This window comes from Quercus robur, chromosome 9 (genome assembly GCF_932294415.1).
Source record: "Quercus robur chromosome 9, dhQueRobu3.1, whole genome shotgun sequence".
NCBI lineage: Eukaryota > Viridiplantae > Streptophyta > Magnoliopsida > Fagales > Fagaceae > Quercus > Quercus robur.
Genome location: NC_065542.1, coordinates 56,271,133 through 56,283,564, shown reverse-complemented (window position 1 = coordinate 56,283,564; position 12,432 = coordinate 56,271,133). Strand labels below are relative to the sequence as shown.

The window sequence follows — 12,432 nt, the reverse complement described above, 5'->3', positions numbered from 1 at the left end:
AATTTCAATTAAACGAAAGTAAAATTAGAGGATTGAAATTAAAAAAAACAACCAAACTTAGTGTGCTATCCGTATCTAAATATTTCAACTTAGTGTTATTTATAAATTCATACATTATTTCTTTCACTTCCTTGCTTTTCATTAATTATAACTATATTATTTTGAGTTAGTACAGATAAATTAATATCTAGTTGATAAGGTTTTGAAAATAAGTATTAATGTGTAATAATAGCATTACTTCCACACTACTTTTACATATTTCAATTACATGTATATTGTAGCCCATTTTTAACCCAAAAAAAAAATTAAATAATTAAAAAGTCATTTTATCTATTTTACATTAGCTCTACATCTCATTCTTAATTTAGCAATAGAGAAGAGAGAGAAAACAAAAAAAAATTGTACAAGTTGGACACTGTAACAAGATACAAATTGTCTAGGCAAAAATCTACACCGAATGTAGGCTTGTTTTTATGTTTTTTTCTTGGTCTAGTTTAGTTTGCAATTTTGATGGGATATGCCTCCACTCCACGAAAATGCCATTTTAGCTGATGCCAAAAATACACCGGCACCTTTAATTTAACCCCATATATTTCACACCAAAGATAATAAAAGGAATAATATTTTTTAAAAAGAAAAAAAAAAGTAAAAAAAAAAAAAAAAAAACAGAGGAAGAAACAAAAAGTTGCAGGAGCGAAACAGCCCGGCGCTATGTAAATAAAAACTAAACAAAACAAAACAAAAAAAAATCTGAAGCGGCCGTTGCACGCTACGTCTCCTTTGTTACGCTTTTGACAACGACATCCCTTTCTTTCTCTCTCTCTCTGCGCTACGTTCCTCTGCTCAGCTCTCATATTTCTACCTGAAAGTTAAAAAACAAAAAAAAATTTCAACAGAGAGAAAACTAAAATTCCTTCGTATTCTCAAAGCAACTTTTATTCTCTCTCTCTCTCTCTGTCTTTCTCTTGCAGTCATTTACTATTCTTGAGAGCTACACCTACACCAAATATCATTTCATTTTTTTGTGAATTCGGTGCGTTTTCTTTTCTTATTATTCCCACTATTCTCTGATTCTCGTTTTTGTTTTTTTTGGATTTGATCGTCAATGTCAGATTTCAGCAGATCTAGAGGCTAATTATGAGGATCTTATTTGTTTTTGTTTTAATGCAGACCTTTGATCCCAAATTGAATTCCGATTCTCACAATGCCAGGTGCAATTTTTATTTATTTATTTATTTTTTTGGTTGCAAAATTTGATTTGGATTTTGATTTGTTTGGAAAATTTTGTAGAGGAAGTGGCGGCGTCGATTGAAGAAGTGGAAAGGAAGGGGAAGAGTTGCTGTGAGGCTGAAACGACAGCGTCTGAGGACGAGAGGCGAAAGGTTCGAGTCAGATCTCTGAAGAAGAGGACGAAGAGGAAGGTTATAATGAATGGCGGTGGTGGTAGTGGTAGTTGTTCCGGTTCTAGGCTTTCGATCTCCCTCTCTCAATCTCTTAGAAAGCGCGGAAACAAGGTCGCCGATTGCCGATTCGCTTCGATTTCGATCAACGACGTTCGTGATTCCAAGGAGGAAGAAGCTGTCAACGCGTTTCGACAGACATTGCTCGCCAAAGATCTCCTCCCACCTTCCCATGATGATTATCACACTTTGCTTAGGTACAACTCTCTCTCTCTCTCTCTCTAACCATTGTTTTTTTGCTCCAGTATTTACTATTATTAGCTCAATAAATCCGATTGCGTTTGGATTAGTTTTTTTTTCTTCTTTTGTTGTTTGCTGAAAAGGTCAAAATTACAGTTGTATTATGCAGAAAGTGAGATTTTAAAAGCTAGTATATTAGCTAATAACAACAGGACTCAATAGCCAAGCCTTTTAGCCTAAAATTTTGGGGTCGGCTATGGGTCCTCCTCCTCCCTCAATAGTTGTACTGTATACTACTTCGCTTGCGTTGGAATATTAGCTATTTGCTGCAATGCTTATGGGTGCATTAGATGGGATACGAGACCACCGACATTTGGACATGTTGTATCACTGTCATGTACAGTGCTCCTGATCCAAGTCAAACGCCAAGCTTGCTTATTTTGCAAATTTCCTCAAATTTGGCAAAATTATAGTGTTATAGCTAGAAAAATGTTAAGTGTTTAAATAGTTATTATACATAAGCTAATAAGCTAATTAAAAAGAAAAGAAAGAAAAGAAAAGAAAAAAAAACTAATCCAAACGCAATTGCATAGCATTACTTGAAAAAGTTAATGCCTGAAATTTAACCTTTCATAAAAAAATTATGTATACAGGTATACACTAAATGTTTATTTGTTTGGCTGACTTGATATCTCAATACACTTATCATTCTGGAGTATTACTTCAAGCTCCTAATTAAAAAAAATTGATCATTTTATTTTGAGAATTGAGAAATTTGGGATTTGATAACCAAGTCATGGAGCATTAGGAAAAATTTAGAATTTTTCCATGAATTGAATGGATAATGTGCAACTTTTTAAATCATAGGTAGGCAAGGTGCAAATGTGCTACACCACCCGTGGGGGGGGGGGGGTGGTAATCTATAATTATATCTGTTATTTATCATTATTTTAGAAGTAATCATGAGTTATTAGTAATACCATGTAATTTAATTTCCTGAATAAGTGTTTTTTTAATGCATGTTATGTTTTGTTTTCCTGTTTATTCTACTTAATGATATCTTGCTGCAGGTTTCTAAAGGCAAGGAAGTTTGACATGGATAAAACTCTCTATATGTGGGCTGAAATGCTTAACTGGAGGAAAGAATTTGGAGTAGATTCTATTCTAAAGGTAATATGTCATCAGGGTTTCTCCTAAATATGAATTTGATAAGAAGAATGGTCTAACATATAGAAGCTAAAGAATCTTGGCCAATGTTAGGATTCAGAATGGGCAGTCAAGGCATGTTGTTTTGGTTGGGATTAAACCTTTGTAGTATTATTGTTGAAATTTTTTCCTGAACTACCTGTTGTATTAGTAGTAATTTATAATAATGTTTCCAATTCTTACAGATTCTGCATTGTAATGACTTATGTCTAGGATTTTGTATATGATGAATATGAAGAAGTTCGGCGTTGGTATCCGCATGGTTACCATGGTGTAGACAAAGCGGGGCGACCTGTTTATATTGAAAGACTTGGTAAAATTGAACTTAGCAAGCTGATGAATGTCACTTCGGTGGACCGGTTTTTAAAGTATCATGTTCAGGGGTTTGAGAAGGTCTTCAGTGAGAAGTTCCCAGCATGTTCCATTGCAGCCAAGAGACACATAGATTCTACAACTACAGTACTGGACGTGCAAGGGCTGGTAATTTGAGCTTACTATTGTATCTATTTCACCTCTGCATATGTTTGTACAATATCATTGCTTCTCATTGCTCCGTTTCTTTTTATTTTTTACAGAATTGGGTTAGCTTTGGCAAGGTTGCCCATGATCTTGTTATGCACATGCAGAAAATTGATGGCGATAACTATCCTGAGGTGATTTAATAGCATATGAAACTAAAGAAATATAGTATGTGAATTCTTGGATTATGAATCTGCAAATCATTTCTGATATTAGCATTTTTTCTCCAGACATTACATCAGATGTTCATTGTTAATGCTGGTAGTGGGTTCAAACTACTATGGAATACAGCAAAAAGCTTTCTAGACCCAAGGACCACTTCAAAGATACATGTACAAGTTCTTTTGTTATATTCGTGTTTTTTTACTTTTGGAGACTATATGAACTCATCACTAGTTGTTCTTTCACTAATTCCACAGGTTTTAGGCAGCAGATTCCATAGTAAGTTGTTGGAGGTTATAGACTCAAGGTTTGGGATTCCTTCTTGACTTTTACCATTTACCATAGTATTTTTGGTATTTAATTACAAGCATACTGTTGTTATTACTCATTACAAAAATTATTTGAACATTTATCTGCTAAAACAGCCAACTACCAGATTTTCTTGGTGGAACTTGCTCATGCCCAAATGATGGTGGGTGTCTTAGATCTGACAAGGGGCCTTGGAATGATCGAGAAATAGTGAAAGTAAGTTCCTAGTCAGTTGACAACACTGTTCATTACTAATATTAATATCTGAGGAGATGTCAATGTCAAACCAATGCCATATCTAAAATCTTGAATCATCCTTTGTCACTTCTATTTACAGCTGGTACATGCTGGAGAAGCAATGTATCTAAGAAGAGTTAAAAGTTCCTCTGATCATGATGATTTTTCCTCCAAGGTGACTTAAGTTTTCACACTGTCTTCTATCATCTTCCTAGTCATATATTGTTTTCTCACATTATTATTTATTTTTAAAGGTTTCACATGGTGAAATATCTGCTGCTGGGTCAAAATTACTCATGACAACGAGTGCTTCTGGCGTCAGGCAGAGAATGCCAGTTGGTCATGAAATGAGTGTACTTGAAGTTAGTTTTCTTTGTCCTTCCTGGTTACTGTATTAGCCTTTGTTTTACTGAACTGATCTTAATAGTGCGTAACTAATAGTAATTCCTTACTCAGCCTTTTGGCTAAGATCAAGTGTAATGGTGCTTAACTAATAGTCTCTATTTATTATCTCCCAATGAAGATATTTTGATGTAGGACAAATTCAATAAGATTAGAAAATAAAAATAAACCTAGGAATCATCACCTAGAGTTGCTCGGAATCAGCACCAAGCAAGATAGAAAACCTAGGAATTAGTCCGTAAGGTTGGCTAGAATCAGCACCAGGCTAAAGAGAAGTTCTCAATTTAGTATTACTCATCAAATTCAACATGTCCAACAATCTTTCCCTGGAGAATTTAAATAGAGCTTTCAGGATTACAAAAACGAAGGAAAGAAATAATATAATAAATTACATAAAATTTAGGAATAAAATAAAGATAAAAATTCTAGCCAAATGAAATCTATTTAGCTCTAATTCTGGCAGCATTCGTTGCATCATTCTACATGGTTGGAGAAAACATGACCTTGAGTTTTGAAGTGTTAAAGGATAATGACTTTTGTACTTGATACTTTCTTCAACTCTTGAAGCATCTTTGGTTACCCTAAGAAGAAAGAATCTTTTTGCTCCACCATTTCATTAAGTGTCTGTTTGGGAACAGTTTATTTAGCTGAAACTGAAAACTTTTTGCTGAAAGTAATGTAGATAAAACTAAAAGGTAACTGAAATAGTATAGTGAGACCTATGAATAGTACTAAAAAGTGCAATGAGACTCATGAATAGTAGCAAAAATAAGTTAAATAGTAAAAAAATCTGGCTTTTTAAGCCAATGCCAAATGCATGCTAAATTTATCTGGAATGATAAAATCAATGGCTGGAATCAGCGTTATATATGATTCATTTAGTCCATAGGAAGCACCATCATATGAGGCCTTTTCACTTTACCTCTATGTTTTTTACAACGTGGTGGTATAATTTCTGTGAGGATATGTGTTCTTATGTGTGTCCACTTGATGACACTGTATTTGAACTAGCTCTTTTAAATAGAGTTATTCTTTATTTTATTTTATTTAAAATGTAAATCTTGGACTTTGATTGTACCTATGCATAGATATGAAGTCATTTCTGTAACCCTTGCTCTGTACCTATTTTATGTATCAGGAAAGGAACAGTGACCATGCATCTAGCTGCAACCTGATTGAACCAGTTGGTAGAGCTGTAAGGCTTGAAGATGCTTGTTTAACAAGTAGGTTATCACGCAGAACTTCTAATCATTAAAATTTGTGTTGGTTTTGAATATTGGTTTACAGCAAGTTACTTTCATGATTTACTTGTACGGTAGTTTGACATTGGTTAAAATCTACTTGTTAAGTAGTTATTGAACTGTTTCCTACTTTCTGCGTTCTTTAATAAGTCCAATATTAAAGCAGTAGTAAGGAAAATGTGTTGGGCAGCCTAAGTCCTGTTGTCCAGGCTCAATTAGGACATTCAGGGCTGAAGGGCCAGGCTGTCAGCTGAAGTTCTCCTTTAATTAGGAGAAGAAAGAATTCATTTGGCACCTCTTGGTGTTTCCAGTAGATATATCTAGGGTTCAAATCCCCCCTCTCCCATTGTAACTATCAAATTATGAAGAAAAAAAAGACTTAATTGCAATTGCACCATTTAAGTTTGAGTTTAATTTGATTTTGCCTCCTTATGTTTAAAATTTTGGATTTTAGACCCTAACGTTATATAGTGCTTTAAATTTAGTCCTTCTGTTCATATTGATATGGCGGTTGTTAAGTCAGATGTGCTAGTTGGTCCAATCAATTCATGTCATGTCAATTAAACATAATACATGGGGGCTTCCAATTTGAATTTTCTATAATGAAAAACTTTCTTAAGTAATTATGTAAAATATGCTTAGTTTTGTCAAAGGTCCCAATCAGATGGACTTGAAAACAAATGCCTATGAAGTCAGTGTCTCATTGTTGCGTAAGTTGATTTATCTGTGGGGAGGTGAACTTGTCATTTTGTTTTTCACTTTCTCAGTGCAAAAGCTCCATAAAGATCTTGTGACTTCTTATGAAAGAAAAAGAAAAAAAAAATTTCGCTACTTAGATATTTGCTAATGCAACATTCTTTTACATCCTCCTGGCTTGGTGCTTGTGACAGGTGATTCAACCAACAATTGTCAACCAAGAAGGCCGTTGAAGTTCATTCCCTACGTAACAAATTTAGTGGTTCACATCATACTAAAAATATTAGGATGTATATATCTAGTACTACCTTGGTTGGGGAGATTTTTTGCAGTGCAGCGTGCAGAAAATCATTTAGGTAACAATAGCAAACCCCAAAACAATAGAAAGCCCCAGCTTGTTGATTTAAGACCACAAGAGCAGCACATTTCACGGTCAATCAAAGAGGACCCACTTTGGAAGAGGTTGCAGCAATTAGAAACCACAGTAAATGATCTGGTTAGCAAACCTACAAAAATTCCTCAAGAAAAGGATGATATGCTTCGGGAATCTCTGAGTCGTATCAAATCCATAGAATATGACTTACAGAAGACAAAGAAAGTAAATTATCCTTCTCTCCCAAACATGAATTGTTCTGAAAAATATAGTTCTGTTCAAAATTATCCTTCTCTCCCAAACATGAATTGTTCTGAAAAATATAGTTCCTGTTCAACTAAGTTTCTTGTTTTTATTGTATTTGTCATCTTCATTTGTAGGCACTACTTGCAACTGCATCAAAGCAAGTGGAGCTTGCTGACTCACTGGAAAATTTAAAGGAGAACAGCTTAACAGTAAGTTCACATTTTCCTTGGAAAAATAAAATTGAGAACATTTATATTCAAATTTGCAAGTTAAAAGAAGTTTATGCAAGTAAGGAGCTTATGGAAGTTGAGCCAAAAGCTTCCTGAAGGGTAGATTTGTTTACTTGGCTCATAACTGGAGAATGATAATTTATTGTTGGCTTCGTAAAACCTGAGAGGCACCTCAGGCCAGACTTGAGTTTGGGATGTCCTTGAACTGTTAATGTAAAAGATTAGGCAATATTAAACAAAGATGAACAATTAGAGTCCCCTACTAGGAGTGTTCATCAAACCCTGCCCCTTTTTTTCCTCCCTTTGGACAGCTTACACTTAATTCTTATGGCTTTTGGCTATGGAGAGGATATTAATATTGAAATGATGATCTCCAAGGCTATGCAGCATTGTAGCAATCTTCACAAGGTAGATGGTTATACTATCTACCAGCTAAAGAATTTTGTTTTGTCCCATCAGTTTTCCAAAGATAACATGAAAGTTTGTGCATCTTTTACTTGGTTGTAGAAATTTGATTGTGGCCTACGGATATAAAGATAAATCTGACTATTTTTGGTACAAGCAACTTCAATTATTCAAGAGAAACCTTAAATCTATATCTTATTATAATTGATAAGCTTTGGGAGGCTGGATTCATCAATACTTTCCTACCTTGTGTTTGCTTAAGATATAAAAGCATTTTACTGAATATGATTTCTTTTATCTTAGGTCCTAGTTTTGATTCTAGTTTTGGACTATTTTTGAAAATTAACATTAGTTTAATATTTATCAGTTTGTTAAATTTTATTATGTTGATAGACCTGTGTAATTTACTGTATGTTGTTCTTTTTTACTAATGTGTGATTGATTAAGTGGTTGAATGCTTGTTCGAATCATTAAATAGCATCCACATGCTGATGAGATTTATTTTTTGCCAATAGCAGGGGGCAAATTCTTGTTGGCCAAGAAATTATAAATGTTATGCCCCAGGAAGATGAATAAATTATTTTGAGAGGGCTTTTCATGATGTCTTTTGACTCTGAAAAATGCAATAACTTCCTCATGCAAGGTGAATAAGCAGATTTGGAAGGTTGTCATTTTTAGGTGACTATCTCTTCTACAATTTTTGATGTGAGATCATCCTCTGTCTCTCGCTCTCTGCCTCTCATTAATGAATCTCATTTGCATTTTTCTCAGGTTCTTTGAGTTGCCAGTTACCGGTTTATCCACCAAACAGAGGAAACCACAGGGTTATTTGAGCCCATTCTTTTAGATAAGCATATGCAAATATGTCTCTGATCGTGTACATAGTACTATATATCTATTTTGTTACTCTCTTTTTGGACTGGTATACTGTATGATACTTGACCTCACTTTTATACCATACCAACTGCAAATTTACAGAAGCAGAGGCTGTGTGCTGCAACAATTTTCACCGGAAACCTTACTGTTGCATTATTTTAAATTATTTTTTATTTTTTACTTTTAAAAATCTGACTCATCTTGGAATTTCTTATTTGATTTATTTGTACAGTGAGGTGCCATTGGAAGTTAGACTAATAATGTTCTACAACACTCTAAAGGATGTGTTGATTGCAGAAAAAGAAAGATGTTTAGGAAATGTGTCATCATAGATGTTCTTTGCGTTGATGGATGACTCATTCTATTTTTATTCTCTGAAATTGCAATGATAAATTAGGAGACATTCACCCCTCTTAACAAGTACAAAAATCCTCCCAACCCTCCCCTATTTTTGGTTCTAATCTAAAAAGAGACCGGATTATTCTTTTATCCTGAAGGAATCAATCTCTCTCTCTCTCTCTCTCGTTTGGTAGATAAGCAACTATTTTTTTCATCCGTTTGGTAATGACTTCTGCAATATATTGAATTCGGATAACCTCCTTTTTAACTCTTTTTAAGAACCAATTATCGCATATAACCACACAGTTCAGAGCATTTCTTTCTATTATGCGTATAATATTTATTCTCGTGAGAGACCGAACATTGCCATGAGGCTTTTTAACTAAATGTCAATGTGTTTCTATTTATGGTCTGGAGTAATAATGGAATAAATATTGAGCTTAAAGCCTCTTTTTCCCCCCTCTTTATTGATTTTTGTATTGTAGCCTGCAAATTGAACCTAAAAAGGTATTGTGCCTAGGAAGCCCAACGCTAATAATCAATATCAATCCATCACCAATCAAAAAATATATATACATTTCCAAAAATAGATACCCTAATGGCACACATTAACCGGACCCATATATAAAAGCAGAGATGGCGTGTGGATTGCTTGAAGAATACCAGCGGCTCATGGACACACAGGGACAAAACTAGTCTTCTACGTTGTTTTCACTGTGCTTGCATGTGTATGTTCCTACAATATACTGTAGCCAATCCATTTTTGGGCACCTCCCTGGGCCCACTTTTTGTATGGATTTGATTGCCATATATTAATGAAATTTTATTGGATCTAAAAAAAAAAAAAAAAAAAGTAGAGACTTCACGTGAGAGAGTATAAGGTTTTACCATGCGGCGCTCTCTTTGACAAGGAATTTGTTCACGTAAATTCTTTACTCAAGTGTCATATAAAAGATAAAGACTAATTAAAATTCAAATAATAATTCCCATGAAAAAAATATTCAAAAGGTAAGAAATTTATTTTTTTACACACCGTTTGTTTCGCTGGAAAACCTTCTGTAAAGATAGTTTTCCACATTTTTCAGTATTTGGTAGCACAACAAAAATTTGGTTAATGGAAAACTATCTTTAGTCAACGGAAAACTTTAATAAAAAATAAAGCTTATTTTCTATAGGTTGTTTTCCAATTCTTTTTTTTTTTTGGAAAACAATCTCTCTCTCACACGTTACATCTCCTATAAATATTATTTTCGTCTATAGCCGTGAGAAACATAATTTTTGACACCTTCTCTCTCTCATGGTAAGTTTTCTCACTTTTTCTCTCTTCCCTTTTCTTTTTCTCTCCTCACACCCCCACTGTCACTAACTCTGGTCTCTTCTCTTCCCATAGATCTCTCTCTTTAACTGTTTCTCTTCTCTCTTTTCTCCATGTTTCTCTTCCCTTCTGTAACACAATTCTCTGATTAGATTTTTTTCCTTCTTTGATCGGTCAATAGCTCCGACTTGCAAAGGAGAACAAATTTACAGCGATAATTATTTCATTCCTCTTTACCAAAATTCCAATTCTTTGCTTTGAATTTCAAACTCGATTTTCTTTTTTCTCTAAGAAATTTTCGGTTTGATGGATTCTAGGCAAAATTTACTTCTTTTTTGTACATAAAGTGCAAAAAAATAAAATAAAAAAAGAAGAAGAAGAAAGAAGGAATGAAGTAAAAGATGAAAATTTTAAACATAGTATCTATATTGCTCTAAATTGCTTTTACATGGGACAATCTTTACCATAGACTAATAATATTGTTATATAATGAATGATAATTGTTTAGGAGAATTGCATTTGTTGGCAAATTTTTTTGTTGTTGGCAGATACAATGCAATGATGATAAATTATCAGTACATTATGTAAATACATAATTTAGAGTAATATTGAAGACTTGTGGTTGACCATAGTAGACAAATGGTTGATATGTGTGTCTGTGTGTACATACGTTATTGTCTATATATATGAGCAAGATGAGTGGTAAAGATCATGAAAATTTGAAAACTAATTAATTTTGACTGTATTTATTGTCAAAATTTTAGATTAATTAGTGTGTAAACCAAATTCATTCTTGGTTTTTTATTTATAATGATTACATTAGTTAGTTTACATAATATACATGTTTTAAATTATACAAGAAATATTTTAAAAGAATTGCATATCAAACACCAGAAAACATTCTCAAGCTTCTTTTCAAGGTTGTTACCAAACACTGGAAAATAAGACAATTTTCTAGAAAATGCTCTTTCGAAAACGTTAATGTTGAAACAAACAGAGCATTAAAGTCATTGCATCAAGACATTTTTCAAATGCCACATTATAGATAAGGACTAATTAAAATTTAAAAGATAAGGACTCTTTATTTTCTTGAGTTTATTGTTTCAAGACTTTCCTCTCTCTTATAAAGCACAAAACTTTTTGTGTTTTCACTCACCCCTTTTCACCTCTTGCACTTCTACTACTTTATATACACCTACCTATAGTCTTTCATCTTCATGCCATAGGTTAGGTGCTTTTTGATTTTGTTTTAGCCCTCACAATTTCTTGGTTTCTTTGTCATTTTTTTTACTACTATTTAGTGTGGTATTGGTATGAGCCTCAACCATAAAAGTAAGAAACGATGATTATTATGGAGTTTTCTTTGTTGTGAATCAGGGTTATCTCAACTTTAGTTGCAACCCTAAGTTTAGTTGCAGCTATTCAGGAATAGTGTGAAACAGTGTACAAATCACAATCAGATTGTTAGTTCTCTCCATCAAAGCTACAATTAGGTAGTTTTTCACATAATTTTTATATTCTTTCTCATGTATCTTTCACGTATAATACTTATCCACCTATATTTTTTTGATTACGTTTGTTAGTGTTGTAAATTATAATTGTTGTGGTTTGTTAAGATTAGTTTCAAATGATTTAAATTGTTGTTATGGCTTTGATGTATGATTGTAAGTTAATTAGCGTGCTCTACTTCTCTATATAAAGACAAAGCTCACGTGTAAAATTAATAATACAAGATTTGTTCTCCCATTTTTAACTTATACTTTTCTTGAATTTTAGAATTCTCTTTGTTTTTTGTTTTTTTTAAGAATATAAAAAACCATATTAGAGGTGATTAAATATTGACAAATGGAAGTGTATTTAGCCAATTTTTCTTTATTTGATTACGTTCTCTATATGTTGGTATACAAATAATTTTGTTTCATTTAGATTATGAACAAAGTGTTTGAGACTGGGGTCTTGGGATTTGGTGGTGAGAATGAAGTGGTTGAGGAAGTGTTTAGTTTTAGAAATAAAGTCTACCTTTTATCTAGATGTTATTTTATTATTTTAAGTATTAAATTTATAATATGGTGTAAACTCCTAGAAATTTCTAATAACTATGTAATTACAATATATATATATATATATATTAGCAAAGAAAATCCACTCCATAGTCCGAAACTACTTCTAGGATAAGAAAAATTAAAATTATAAAATATGAATTAAGAAAATTAAGTTTCAAAGCATTCAACAATAT

The 12,432-nt window shown here is 33.0% G+C and overlaps 1 protein-coding gene across 7 annotated transcripts; it reads left to right on the top strand.

The window, feature by feature from the left end:
* Positions 1–771: 771 nt before the first annotated feature.
* LOC126699207 (phosphatidylinositol/phosphatidylcholine transfer protein SFH9) lies at positions 772–8,682 on the top strand. 7 transcript variants are annotated; one of them, XM_050396884.1, is made up of 16 exons: positions 774–1,033; positions 1,171–1,211; positions 1,291–1,657; positions 2,711–2,810; positions 3,060–3,326; positions 3,422–3,499; positions 3,596–3,697; positions 3,785–3,834; positions 3,953–4,052; positions 4,174–4,248; positions 4,328–4,435; positions 5,614–5,698; positions 6,607–7,010; positions 7,166–7,240; positions 8,182–8,309; positions 8,438–8,682. In XM_050396884.1, the coding sequence occupies exons 2-15, from the start codon at positions 1,205–1,207 to the stop codon at positions 8,236–8,238; spliced, it is 1,875 nt and encodes a 624-aa protein (XP_050252841.1). In that variant the 5' UTR covers positions 774–1,033; positions 1,171–1,204; the 3' UTR covers positions 8,239–8,309; positions 8,438–8,682. The 7 variants fall into 7 exon arrangements, with proteins under 7 accessions (XP_050252846.1, XP_050252844.1, XP_050252845.1 ...); XM_050396886.1 differs by having other exon boundaries at positions 775–1,033; positions 8,185–8,309; XM_050396885.1 differs by having other exon boundaries at positions 775–1,033; positions 8,185–8,344.
* The last annotated feature ends 3,750 nt before the right edge of the window (positions 8,683–12,432 follow it).